At 44.6% G+C, this 14,754-nt stretch overlaps 1 protein-coding gene across 2 annotated transcripts in view; it reads right to left on the bottom strand.

Moving 5' to 3' along the window:
* The window catches only part of LOC134540122 (solute carrier organic anion transporter family member 74D-like), an 86,000-nt gene that overhangs the window by 46,470 nt on the left and 24,776 nt on the right, over positions 1-14,754 (bottom strand). For both annotated transcript variants that reach the window (XM_063382648.1, XM_063382646.1), the window contains exon 4: positions 12,976-13,185. In XM_063382648.1, the coding sequence (XP_063238718.1) occupies positions 12,976-13,185 (210 nt within the window). The remainder of the gene's footprint in view (positions 1-12,975; positions 13,186-14,754) is intronic.

The raw sequence follows: 14,754 nt of genomic DNA, 5'->3' as shown, positions 1-14,754 counted from the left end.
GTCATTGGCTGAGCAAGATGTAGCCCTTTCTCTGATAAATACCCTTATTTTCCAGCCCCTTCTCATTCTTTACCGCGTGCTGGTCGGAGAAGGGTCAGCCTCTCTCTTTGCCTAGCCTGGCGTTCCTAAAAAGGAAGCTCAGGTCAGTGGCCAGTGCGTAAGGTGCTAGGTCGTTAGCTAGTTAGGACGCGGCGAACAGATAGGAATACCACGCTAGTTAGGTCGGACGATACGCCTGTTGTGTGCCCTGCTTTTTTCAAGGCGGGGCACCTACTTGCGATGAGTAGTAGCGACGAGGAGATGGAGGTCGGCACCGCGACGAAGCGCACGCATGAGGGCAGCGACTCAGAGACTGAACACTCTGTTCAGTCTAAAAAACCGTCAGGGCTCCAGCCCACCACAACCGAGGACGACAACAGTGGCTTCACCACTGTTGAGCGTAGACAACGCAGGCGTAATAGCGATGCGTCACAAGCGGTACCGACACCGCAACAACGGACACCGACTGACGAGGCCCCGCGCTACAAATGCGTACCATTCGTAATCCGCAACAGTCAGGCAATCGGCAGCTTGGGCCCTGCCTTCGCGCGACTCGGCATCAAAAACCGAATGACGCTGACGAAGCGTCAAGAAGTGCGCATAACTTTTGATGGCAAATTGGACCAAGACAAAGCGACCGCTTGGTTTAAGGCAAACGATGTGCCTTTCCACACTTTCTCCCAGCCCAGCGAGCGAGGGGAAAAAGTAGTGATAAAGAATTTGAGTAAATTCACGCCGGTTGATGCGATTTCTGAGGAGCTCACCGCGCTCGGGTTTAAAGTAAATTTCATCAAACAGCTCAGTCGGCGGCTAACAGACCGCAACTCAGGGCAAGAGTTTTTCGAGCCAACACCGTCATTCGTGGTGTGCGTGGCACCTAGCGCGCACGACATCTACGCCGTCAAACAACTATACTACACAAGTGGTATAAAGATTGAGCGGTACACGACTCGCGCGGAAGACGTCCCGCTCTGTAAGAGGTGTAGTTCCTTCGGACACACCACCGGAAACTGTTCAGAAGTACCTAAATGCATCAGGTGCGCGGGTTCGCATCCCCGCAGCGAATGCCCAGTCCCAGAGGAGGCACCAAAGGTGTGCTCGAACTGTAAAGAGACAGGCCACACCGCGGCCTGGCGACAGTGCCCCGCGTTTTTGAAGATCGTAGAGTCGCGGAGACAGGCCGCCGCGGAACAGGCAGCACAGAAAGCTGCGCGCACAGCCTCGCGAGCACAGCCGGCCGCACCGACGCGGGAAAGTTTCCCCCCTCCCCCCGCGCCCACCAGGGAACACGTGCACCGGGCAACAACAACAACAACAGAGCGCAGTCCGCGAAACGCACGGCCCAGCGAGCAGGCCAGCCAACCGGGCATAAATCAAACACAGGCAGTAGCTTCCACGTCATACGCGGCAGCTACGTCAGGCGTAAGCGCACCGCGGCGCACGGCAACGGAAATCGTGCAGGCTCGCGTCGAGAAGAGCCAGCAGCATAGAACAGAAACCGCGCCAGAAGCACAGCCAAATAATAATATCACTAGCCTCGCGGAACTCGCAGAGATCTTGCGCATGTGCGATTATTGGAATTTAGTGAAGGCACTCGAACCGTATTACGCACGCATCCGCTCCACCGAGAGCATTAAATACCGTCAAACCATTCTATTGGAAGCACTCGCGACAGTGCTCCAGTAAATGGCAGTAAACATGGGGAAAACACTACAACTCCTAAACTTTAATGCATGTGGTCTCCGCCTTCGGTCGTACGAGTTGGAACAGTGCCTTGTAATATATGGGATTGATGTGGCATTCATTACCGAGACTCACCTATCACCGCATCATCGATTTAATATTTGTGGTTACACCACTTACCGCACTGACCGCGCCACTCGTGGGGGCGGCACAGACATATTAATTAAACACGGGATTCATCACCATCCGATAGAAATAACTGGCTTAGAGCACCTAGAGGCCACCAGCATAAATATTCGTAATAAAAATGCGCATGTCTGCATGTCGGCAGTATATAAACCCCCAGATAAGCCACTACTTTCTAGGGATTTAAATTAATTAATTAATCCACAGCAACACTTTTTCATCGCAGGCGATTTAAACAGCAAAAACGAAGACTGGGGATGCAAAAATACTAACCCAGCAGGCAGAAAATTATTAGATCATTCGGTAGCAAATAATTACGAAATTTTTGCTCCAGGCTCGCCAACTTGCTATCCAACGAATGGTGGCATGCCTGACATATTAGATATAGCTCTTACAAACATACCAGGTGCGCAGGTTATTTCAGAAAAATTAGATGAGCTTGACTCAGACCATTTTCCGGTACTTATTCAATTAACTTTTAATGCTCAATTTTGCGCAGCGATATTTAGCCGCACTTTTGGTATTCCCGACTGGGACAAATTTCGCGAAGACCTGGAATTAACTTTTACAGAAACTCCAGCGATAGACACAGCAGATGAGCTCGAAACTCACGTAAAACTTTTCACCGACACAATTACAGACGTGCGCAAAAAACACACGAAAATCGTGAATAAAAGAGAATTTACGCGACTAAATTACCCAGATGTAGACATGCTAATCGTTTTAAAACGGCAGGCGCGCAACACTTATCAACGAACGAGAACACCGCAAGCTAGGACTGAATACAATCGCCTTAAAGCTCAAGTCTCGCGAAAACTTAAAGATTTAAAAATAGAAAAATACGGAAACTTAATAACAGAGTGCGCAACTCAACCTCGGCAAATGTGGCGGCTCACACGCAATTTACGAGGGAAAAATAAATTTATCTCCACACCGGCCATTGTTACAAACGCGGGCATTAAATATGACGCGATAGATAAAGCAAATGCAATAGCAGACATTTTTGAAAAACAATTTTCACCAAACGAGGACATAAACGAGCCTCAGTTTACTAGGACCACGACAGTAGCTGTTAATAACTATTTACAAATCGTTCCACAAGCCGAGCCGGAACTCGTAACAATTAAAGAGCTCTTAGAAGCAATTCACTCGCGACCAAAAAATAAAGCAGGCGGACCTGACGGAATAAATTTTGATACTTTAAAGAAATTATCATTTCAGGCTATACAATACTTTCTTAAAATAATAAATGCTATTTTTATTCTTAAATCCTACCCAGCGTCATGGAAACTAGCTAAAGTTATCACCATTCCGAAACCGGGAAAAAATGCGTCACTACCACAAAACAGGCGACCTATTAGCCTCCTAAATAGCATGAGTAAAATTTTCGAAAAAATTTTACTCAAACGACTTCAACACCATTCGGACGAACACGAAGTCATTCCAGATAACCAATTTGGTTTTAGAAGGGGCCACTCTACCTCTCACCCCCTAATTAAGCTCATTGAAGAGGCCACTGACGGTTTTAACTCACGAGCGAAATTTACTGTCGCAACGATGCTAGACGCGGAAAAAGCTTTCGACAAAGTTTGGATACCTGGCTTAATTCAAAAATTAATTACATTTAACTTTCCAGACACGTATATTCATCTGGTGGCCCACTATTTATGGCGTCGAAAAATTTTTGTATCAATAGAGGGGGCGAAATCATCCACTCGGGAGCTGACAGCAGGTGTGCCGCAGGGGTCCCCACTCTCACCCTTTTTCTATAATGTTTACACAGCCGACATCCCGCGGGAACATGCCCACGTGCAATTATATGCAGACGACACTGCAATAATATATCAATCCCCGAATTTGAAGTTTGCTTTAACCAAAGTTCAGAGGCAGCTTACCTCACTCGAACAATGGTACACTCGCTGGCGCATTAAAATAAATGGAGCCAAGTCCACAACTTTAATTTTAACTAAAAAATACACCGCCCCCGACCGCGAATTAAAAATTTTTAATCAAGCCATACCATTTGTTAAATCGGCTAGATATTTAGGTTTAACTCTAGATACCAGGCTCACCTGGAAAGTTCACACCACTAAGGTGACACAGTTTGCGCGAGGCACTTTGCGCAGCCTATACTCAATGTTTAAGGCCCCCCAATTTCCTAGAAAGAAAAAATTACAGCTGTATTTACAAATAGTTCGCCCTCAATTATTATATGCTTGCGAAATCTGGGGCTATGCAGCAAAATGCCATATCGATAAAGTACAGGTCACTCAAAATAAATTTCTTAGAGCCATTGCAGATTGCGGCTGGTACACCAGCACACTAGAAGTACACCAGCTACTCAAAGTAGAATATGTAGAGGAATATATAAAACGGCAAAACAGGTCTTTTTATGGCCAGCTCCCTGAACATGCCAATACTTATATGAATTCACTTCCGGACTACGACCCAGCTGCACAGCGACAGTTTAAAAAACCGCGACTTGCCTAAGCCAGGTTATACTAGAATCCACACATCCCATGTACGCAGGGCAACTTAGCAAACATAGCAGACGTTTCCCTCTGGCCCCGATGTGCCTGTCTACGTCCTGCGGTGCAAATAATCAACATTGGACTAGCCAATGATTGACATGCCCAGGACTCGTAAATATTGCGTCAACACTACTTTTGGCCCAGCGGTGCTCTATTTTATTGCGTCAACACTACCTTTGACCCAGCGGGGCTCTAATTATAAACCAGCGACAACTCGACCGCAGGCCCAAATTCCTTTAATTACCAAATCTTTCCTTCCCCCACCTCCTCCACTAGTCCTTGCTAGTTGTTTTCCCCAGCCATTATTAAATAATTCATTAATGTAACTTTCATTTTCTTGCTAATTCGAAATGGTCCGAAGCATGCAGGTGTAGGTTTTGACCCATGCAGCGGTCCCCTGCCTGTGTGTTAGGGCTGACTCCGTATGCCTGAAGGGCGAGACCCGCCTGGCAGGCTTCACCTCCAGTGCCGGCCGCGTTTCGGAAGGCATGGGTTTTTGAATTGCGACCAAAAAAAAAAAAAAAAAAAACTGGACGAGGGCATCTCTCTGCTCGAACAATAATAGAATAGGATGACATTCATTTACTAATTTCACTCTCTATTTTTCAGGTTTAGACGACAACAGCCTGGGGGCTAACTACAGCAATACTGGTTTAGCCTAACTTTGACCGAACTATACTGGAACGCAATAGTTCGGTCCTTAAGGCGGCCAGGTGTTTACTAATCTATGTAATTTCTCCTACACATCGGCCTGCTTGGTCAGCCGGGTATGTGCGGCCTTGGAGCTATACACTACACTCACACAACGAGATTAATTAGGCCATTTTTGCGCACACTCCACACGCCTCTAAATACAGACATCACGACACTCTCATGCATCAGTTAGCCAACTAACTGAGGGGAAAGGGTGACCTCCCCCCGCCTGACACCTACACTATTAAAAATAGAGCCAAGCAACATGCGACAGCTATTTTACTTCTTCTGGACCGTGAGCCACCTTTAATCTTAAAATCACACACATCGCGCCCCGCCGACGTTTCCAATGATTCGATCAAAGTGACGGGGTTGCACTATTTATATTGGCGACCACATAGCGAGTTATGGGAACGTAATAGTTCCCGGTATCGCTGTCACACGCTCCCGGCCGAGCATATGAGGAAACGGCGGCAGCCCCTTCTCATTCTTTACCGCGTGCTGGTCGGAGAAGGGTCAGCCTCTCTCTTTGCCTAGCCTGGCGTTCCTAAAAAGGAAGCTCAGGTCAGTGGCCAGTGCGTAAGGTGCTAGGTCGTTAGCTAGTTAGGACGCGGCGAACAGATAGGAATACCACGCTAGTTAGGTCGGGCGATACGCCTGTTGTGTGCCCTGCTTTTTTCAAGGCGGGGCACCTACTTGCGATGAGTAGTAGCGACGAGGAGATGGAGGTCGGCACCGCGACGAAGCGCACGCATGAGGGCAGCGACTCAGAGACTGAACACTCTGTTCAGTCTAAAAAACCGTCAGGGCTCCAGCCCACCACAACCGAGGACGACAACAGTGGCTTCACCACTGTTGAGCGTAGACAACGCAGGCGTAATAGCGATGCGTCACAAGCGGTACCGACACCGCAACAACGAACACCGACTGACGAGGCTCCGCGCTACAAACGCGTACCATTCGTAATCCGCAACAGTCAGGCAATCGGCAGCTTGGGCCCTGCCTTCGCGCGACTCGGCATCAAAAACCGAATGACGCTGACGAAGCGTCAAGAAGTGCGCATAACTTTTGATGGCAAATTGGACCAAGACAAAGCGACCGCTTGGTTTAAGGCAAACGATGTGCCTTTCCACACTTTCTCCCAGCCCAGCGAGCGAGGGGAAAAAGTAGTGATAAAGAATTTGAGTAAATTCACGCCGGTTGATGCGATTTCTGAGGAGCTCACCGCGCTCGGGTTTAAAGTAAATTTCATCAAACAGCTCAGTCGGCGGCTAACAGACCGCAACTCAGGGCAAGAGTTTTTCGAGCCAACACCGTCCTTCGTGGTGTGCGTGGCACCTAGCGCGCACGACATCTACGCCGTCAAACAACTATACTACACAAGTGGTATAAAGATTGAGCGGTACACGACTCGCGCGGAAGACGTCCCGCTCTGTAAGAGGTGTAGTTCCTTCGGACACACCACCGGAAACTGTTCAGAAGTACCTAAATGCATCAGGTGCGCGGGTTCGCATCCCCGCAGCGAATGCCCAGTCCCAGAGGAGGCACCAAAGGTGTGCTCGAACTGTAAAGAGACAGGCCACACCGCGGCCTGGCGACAGTGCCCCGCGTTTTTGAAGATCGTAGAGTCGCGGAGACAGGCCGCCGCGGAACAGGCAGCACAGAAAGCTGCGCGCACAGCCTCGCGAGCACAGCCGGCCGCACCGACGCGGGAAAGTATCCCCCCTCCCCCCGCGCCCTGCAGGGAACACGTGCACCGGGCAACAACAACAACAACAACAGAGCGCAGTCCGCGAAACGCACGGCCCAGCGAGCAGGCCAGCCAACCGGGCATAAATCAAACACAGGCAGTAGCTTCCACGTCATACGCGGCAGCTACGTCAGGCGTAAGCGCACCGCGGCGCACGGCAACGGAAATCGTGCAGGCTCGCGTCGAGAAGAGCCAGCAGCATAGAACAGAAACCGCGCCAGAAGCACAGCCAAATAATAATATCACTAGCCTCGCGGAACTCGCAGAGATCTTGCGCATGTGCGATTATTGGAATTTAGTGAAGGCACTCGAACCGTATTACGCACGCATCCGCTCCACCGAGAGCATTAAATACCGCCAAACCATTCTATTGGAAGCACTCGCGACAGTGCTCCAGTAAATGGCAGTAAACATGGGTAAAACACTACAACTCCTAAACTTTAATGCATGTGGTCTCCGCCTTCGGTCGTACGAGTTGGAACAGTGCCTTGTAATATATGGGATTGATGTGGCATTCATTACCGAGACTCACCTATCACCGCATCATCGATTTAATATTTGTGGTTACACCACTTACCGCACTGACCGCGCCACTCGTGGGGGCGGCACAGCCATATTAATTAAACACGGGATTCATCACCATCCGATAGAAATAACTGGCTTAGAGCACCTAGAGGCCACCAGCATAAATATTCGTAATAAAAATGCGCATGTCTGCATGTCGGCAGTATATAAACCCCCAGATAAGCCACTACTTTCTAGGGATTTAAATAAATTAATTAATCCACAGCAACACTTTTTCATCGCAGGCGATTTAAACAGCAAAAACGAAGACTGGGGATGCAAAAATACTAACCCAGCAGGCAGAAAATTATTAGATCATTCGGCAGCAAATAATTACGAAATTTTTGCTCCAGGCTCGCCAACTTGCTATCCAACGAATGGTGGCATGCCTGACATATTAGATATAGCTCTTACAAACATACCAGGTGCGCAGGTTATTTCAGAAAAATTAGATGAGCTTGACTCAGACCATTTTCCGGTACTAATTCAATTAACTTTTAATGCTCAATTTTGCGCAGCGATATTTAGCCGCACTTTTGGTATTCCCGACTGGGACAAATTTCGCGAAGACCTGGAATTAACTTTTACAGAAACTCCAGCGATAGACACAGCAGATGAGCTCGAAACTCACGTAAAACTTTTCACCGACACAATTACAGACGTGCGCAAAAAACACACGAAAATCGTGAATAAAAGAGAATTTACGCGACTAAATTACCCAGATGTAGACATGCTAATCGTTTTAAAACGGCAGGCGCGCAACACTTATCAACGAACGAGAACACCGCAAGCTAGGACTGAATACAATCGCCTTAAAGCTCAAGTCTGGCGAAAACTTAAAGATTTAAAAATAGAAAAATACGGAAACTTAATAACAGAGTGCGCAACTCAACCTCGGCAAATGTGGCGGCTCACACGCAATTTACGAGGGAAAAATAAATTTATCTCCACACCGGCCATTGTTACAAACGCGGGCATTAAATATGACGCGATAGATAAAGCAAATGCTATAGCAGACATTTTTGAAAAACAATTTTCACCAAACGAGGACATAAACGAGCCTCAGTTTACTAGGACCACGACAGTAGCTGTTAATAACTATTTACAAATCGTTCCACAAGACGAGCCGGAACTCGTAACAATTAAAGAGCTCTTAGAAGCTATTCACTCGCGACCAAAAAATAAAGCAGGCGGACCTGACGGAATAAATTTTGATACTTTAAAGAAATTATCATTTCAGGCTATACAATACTTTCTTAAAATAATAAATGCTATTTTTATTCTTAAATCCTACCCAGCGTCATGGAAACTAGCTAAAGTTATCACCATTCCGAAACCGGGAAAAAATGCGTCACTACCACAAAACAGGCGACCTATTAGCCTCCTAAATAGCATGAGTAAAATTTTCGAAAAAATTTTACTCAAACGACTTCAACACCATTCGGACGAACACGAAGTCATTCCAGATAACCAATTTGGTTTTAGAAGGGGCCACTCTACCTCTCACCCCCTAATTAAGCTCATTGAAGAGGCCACTGACGGTTTTAACTCACGAGCGAAATTTACTGTCGCAACGATGCTAGACGCGGAAAAAGCTTTCGACAAAGTTTGGATACCTGGCTTAATTCAAAAATTAATTACATTTAACTTTCCAGACACGTATATTCATCTGGTGGCCCACTATTTATGGCGTCGAAAATTTTTTGTATCAATAGAGGGGGCGAAATCATCCACTCGGGAGCTGACAGCAGGTGTGCCGCAGGGGTCCCCACTCTCACCCTTTTTCTATAATGTTTACACAGCCGACATCCCGCGGGAACATGCCCACGTGCAATTATATGCAGACGACACTGCAATAATATATCAATCCCCGAATTTGAAGTTTGCTTTAACCAAAGTTCAGAGGCAGCTTACCTCACTCGAACAATGGTACACTCGCTGGCGCATTAAAATAAATGGAGCCAAGTCCACAACTTTAATTTTAACTAAAAAATACACCGCCCCCGACCGCGAATTAAAAATTTTTAATCAAGCCATACCATTTGTTAAATCGGCTAGATATTTAGGTTTAACTCTAGATACCAGGCTCACCTGGAAAGTTCACACCACTAAGGTGACACAGTTTGCGCGAGGCACTTTGCGCAGCCTATACTCAATGTTTAAGGCCCCCCAATTTCCTAGAAAGAAAAAATTACAGCTGTATTTACAAATAGTTCGCCCTCAATTATTATATGCTTGCGAAATCTGGGGCTATGCAGCAAAATGCCATATCGATAAAGTACAGGTCACTCAAAATAAATTTCTTAGAGCCATTGCAGATTGCGGCTGGTACACCAGCACACTAGAAGTACACCAGCTACTCAAAGTAGAATATGTAGAGGAATATATAAAACGTCAAAACAGGTCTTTTTATGGCCAGCTCCCTGAACATGCCAATACTTATATGAATTCACTTCCGGACTACGACCCAGCTGCACAGCGACAGTTTAAAAAACCGCGACTTGCCTAAGCCAGGTTATACTAGAATCCACACATCCCATGTACGCAGGGCAACTTAGCAAACATAGCAGACGTTTCTCTCTGGCCCCGATGTGCCTGTCTACGTCCTGCGGTGCAAATAATCAACATTGGACTAGCCAAAACACTACCTTTGACCCAGCGGGGCTCTAATTATAAACCAGCGACAACTCGACCGCAGGCCCAAATTCCTTTAATTACCAAATCTTTCCTTCCCCCACCTCCTCCACTAGTCCTTGCTAGTTGTTTTCCCCAGCCATTATTAATTAATTCATTAATGTAACTTTCATTTCTTGCTAATTCGAAATGGTCCGAAGCATGCAGGTGTAGGTTTTGACCCATGCAGCGGTCCACTGCCTGTGTGTTAGGGCTGACTCCGTATGCCTGAAGGGCGAGACCCGCCTGGCAGGCTTCACCTCCAGTGCCGGCCGCGTTTCGGAAGGCATGGGTTTTTGAATTGCGACAAAAAAAAAAAAAAAAAAAAAAAACTGGACGAGGGCATCTCTCTGCTCGAACAATAATAGAATAGGATGACATTCATTTACTAATTTCACTCTCTATTTTTCAGGTTTAGACGGCAACAGCCTGGGGGCTAACTACAGCAATACTGGTTTAGCCTAACTTTGACCGAACTATACTGGAACGCAATAGTTCGGTCCTTAAGGCGGCCAGGTGTTTACTAATCTATGTAATTTCTCCTACACATCGGTAAACTTACACGATGATATGCCTGCTTGGTCAGCCGGGTATGTGCGGCCTTGGAGCTATACACTACACTCACACAACGAAATTAATTAGGCCATTTTTGCGCACACTCCACACGCCTCTAAATACAGACATCACGACACTCTCATGCATCAGTTAGCCAACTAACTGAGGGGAAAGGGTGACCTCCCCCCGCCTGACACCTACACTATTAAAAATAGAGCCAAGCAACATGCGACAGCTATTTTACTTCTTCTGGACCGTGAGCCACCTTTAATCTTAAAATCACACACATCGCGCCCCCCTGACGTTTCCAATGATTCGATCAAAGTGACGGGGTTGCACTATTTATATTGGCGACCACATAGCGAGTTATGGGAACGTAATAGTTCCCGGTATCGCTGTCACACGCTCCCGGCCGAGCATATGAGGAAACGGCGGCAGCCCCTTCTCAGTCGCACCTGTGTTTTCCGTACCATGTGCGTCTTTGCCTGAGGACGGGAGCAGATAGCAGTTCCCGAAATGTCGCTTGTTTCTGTTTTGGTAAAACTATTGTATTTTTTTGTCTTTTCGTTTTGTTGTGTTTTTGTCTCGTTTCAACTGTTGTGCTGAATGATTTTGGTTTCAATATTTTTGTGTTGTCATCATTTGTGTGTTTTTTTTGTTCACTTAGTACTTTTTTCTTTGTTTGTTGACCATATTTCTGTTTCGGAATATTTTGTGGTGTTTATATTCTTGTTGACAACAGCAATTGTTTGCTTAATTTTGTGTGTTTTTTGTCTCTCTTGTGTATTTTAATTTATTTTATTTATTAGTTTTTCTTCAACAGAAAAAGTTCTTAGCAATGGCGTATGTCCAAAAACTTACATCAAGTCATGCACTCCCATTGCACAAATCTTTTAAAGATAACACCGCGTTCAGAATAGCAATTTCAGTACCTTTCGATTACGATCGTTCGGAACCGTGTGTTGCCGATCGGCCAAAGAGCTATATGTCGGAATCGATATCCAAATGTTCCGATAGAAAACGCTGAAAACTTAGAATAAACCCCCAGGTCTCATTCCATATAGCATTTGGCGGAGAAGGTGCCCATCGGTAAAATGTGTACTTCACCTTCTCATTGGTGAACTCACTTATATTATTTATTTATGTGGATTGATTTATTTCTCGTTACCAGCGAGAAGCTAGTCATTATTCTAATGGTGCTATGAAGAAGTATCACTAACAAATCAGTTTGCTAGGGGAATCCCCACAGTTCCACTGCATGAGTTTGATAAGGGGGGGGGGGAGGTTATATCCTTCCCTGAAAATATGAAATAATAAGTGAGATCTCGGTGAAGGCACTTTATATTAGGTGATGCAAGGTGAGCTGTTACAAGTTACAACCATCCGCATTCACAAACCACGAATGCATTGATGCATGTTGAGAATTATAGTGTAACTTATTTCCAACAAGCCCCTTGTAGTTGCCCTAAGTTGAAATATATATATTTTTTAAATCCTCTCTCTAAATGAATTCCTGTGTCCACCACTAAATCCAGAGTATGTTTGTGTATAGCATTTGCTTGATTTATTTGCATGAAGCTGTGTCTGTTTAAAATATAGGTAAAGTTAGCTGAAAACCTGTTTAACGAAGTGTACTCTCGTTACAGCCATTCCGGCGCCCAAACCCCTGCTCCGTGATACAAGTTACCTAATAAATACTATTTGTTAGGCACCCGGTGGCTGTTGCTGTAATGCGCTGCGACGATTTCACGAAGCTCGTGACGTCAGCCCATAACCTGCTTGGTTAAAGAAGTTGTAGAAGGAACAGCCTACACAACACAAAGCCTCCGTGTCGTGAACGAGTTAGAACTAGAGATTAGGAAAGGATAAAGATGGAGTATTAGCCTTCAGACACGAAGCTGTTTATCCACTTTTTTCCTTCTGATTTGCACACACCAATATGGTGGACGTTTGTTTATATTTGCACCAGCTGTTCTAGCCTGCTTTTATTAATGAAAGTAGTTAAGATGTTCGGTAGAAAATTATATCAAAATAATACTGATTAATATGTTTATATATATATACATATAAAAAGTCCAAAACGAATCTTCATAAGACAATTGTTATGATATGAGTTGACATTTTTCTCCAATTTAACCTCCAATACAGGCACAGCTGATACAATTGTTAACAAACGGCTGCCATGTTGGTACGGGTAGTACATTGGAATTCCTCTCCTCTTTTGGCTTCACCCCCCTCGCCAAGAATCGGACCTTATGCCCCATTTGAGTATTTCCTTAATCTTTTGTGAGGACAAGTTACCCAGCAAAAATGGGGTGTTCTTCTTTTTGACGTGGTCATCCATGTAGGTCTGACCAAGCATGTTGCTCGTGGTGTAGCCCACGCCGAACATGATCTCCGACAGGAAGATCAGTATGAGAGGAGTCAGCGAGTACTCCCCGCTGGTGGTGTGCTCTTGCTGACACACTTCTGATGATGTCCTGTTCGCCTGGCAGAGCAGAGGCACCTCCCCTGGAAAAAAAAGGTTATTTACACACATCTTTAATGTTCATACGAGCATGCTGACATTTTAGAGCTCAAGTCAAAACATCTACGAGCTCATAAGAACCTTTGTTAGTAGACACAAATATGTCCTTATAATAAAACATTGTGCCGTTGCACTCTATAACTTTTCATGTTCTCACCCTGTTGTCATGTTTTTTTTGTTTTTTTTTTTTTTGCAAACTGGACATCATGTAGGCTCAATTTTGTGAATTTTTAAAATAATTACTTTTTTATGTAAGTTTTGTATTTTAATCATATCTAAATGTAAATTGTGAGAAATGTGAAACCTATTTACCTATAATCTAAAGTGAAGTGCTTCAAGATATTCATACAATAAAAGAAAATACATTAATTTAAAAGACATAAAAAAATAAGTATTTGTTTTAAACACTAATATTTAATTACCTTAATCTTTTTTCATTTACTTGAGATGTTTTAGTGATGATTTTGGAACTAAACCTGTATTGTTTTAATTTTTGCTCACCAAGTTTGACGTCTTGTGCCTTGGTGTAGCTTCTTAAAGAGAATATATATTTTCCTCCTTCTTCTTCCTAATCGGTCAGCAGCCGTCCTCCGTAGCGTAGTCGGATGAACACCGGCTTACGGTGCGAGGGGTTCTGGGTTCGAGTCCCGGGTAAGGCATGGGTGTAAAAGATATATTCTCATATTTGACAACGACTCGAAATTAAGATTCACGCTGGATATAATGACCCTTTGGCTATGGGGGAAAGCTGTAGGCCACTTAACTATATAAAAAAAACTAATCGGTCAGCAATCATGTAATCATCATTATTCAAATTATGTTTTAATCCACTAGATTATGTGGTGAATTGACTGACACTTACCGCTTTTTGGGTGAGTTTTCTTTCTTGATTACCCCGCAATCATTTTCTTTATTTATTTTTGGGCGATATCTTAATTTTGGTGTTTTTGTTAATTCTTTTAGCGGTCCTTGTGAGTGGCGTGAGACATCCGGGCCATGCTTGATGTAGTCCACTAAGTACGGGATGGGAGTAAGCCTTTGCTCCTCCGCTATTTGGCATCAGGATGCAGCCTACTTAATAAGGAAAGTTTACTTATTTATCTTTCGGCTTCCAGCATGTTTCGGCATGAAGTTTAATCTGCTTTCGACATCATCGGCTCTATCGCGTAGAAAAATAATCAAGTGAAAGGATCTTTCCGTCGTTTCGTTAAATGAATAAAGTATATTTTAGTTTTTAACCTCAAAAATATTTTCTGTTATTGTTGGTGTAACCAGCCATGTACTTATTGTCTTTTAAGGTGGTGTAATAGTACGGGGCCCCAAGCTTGCAGTTTTAATAATTTAATGTTTTGTGAAACGGAATACTCATATCTTTGTTAGTTAAGTATGTGGATGATATTATTTAACTAAGAATAAATGGCCTGCACCGAAATAAAAAGGTATTATTTCATGTAAAATCAGTTACTTTCGTAAGTTAATTTAATATATATTAAGATGAGTTCTGTTGGTTGTAAGAGCCATGTGATGAGCCAGTCGGTGTATTTTCTCTACTT

The sequence above is a fragment of the Bacillus rossius genome, chromosome 16 (assembly GCF_032445375.1).
Source record: "Bacillus rossius redtenbacheri isolate Brsri chromosome 16, Brsri_v3, whole genome shotgun sequence".
NCBI lineage: Eukaryota > Metazoa > Arthropoda > Insecta > Phasmatodea > Bacillidae > Bacillus > Bacillus rossius.
The sequence above is the reverse complement of the archived record's forward strand: the minus strand, read 5'-3'. Positions and strand labels throughout refer to the sequence as shown.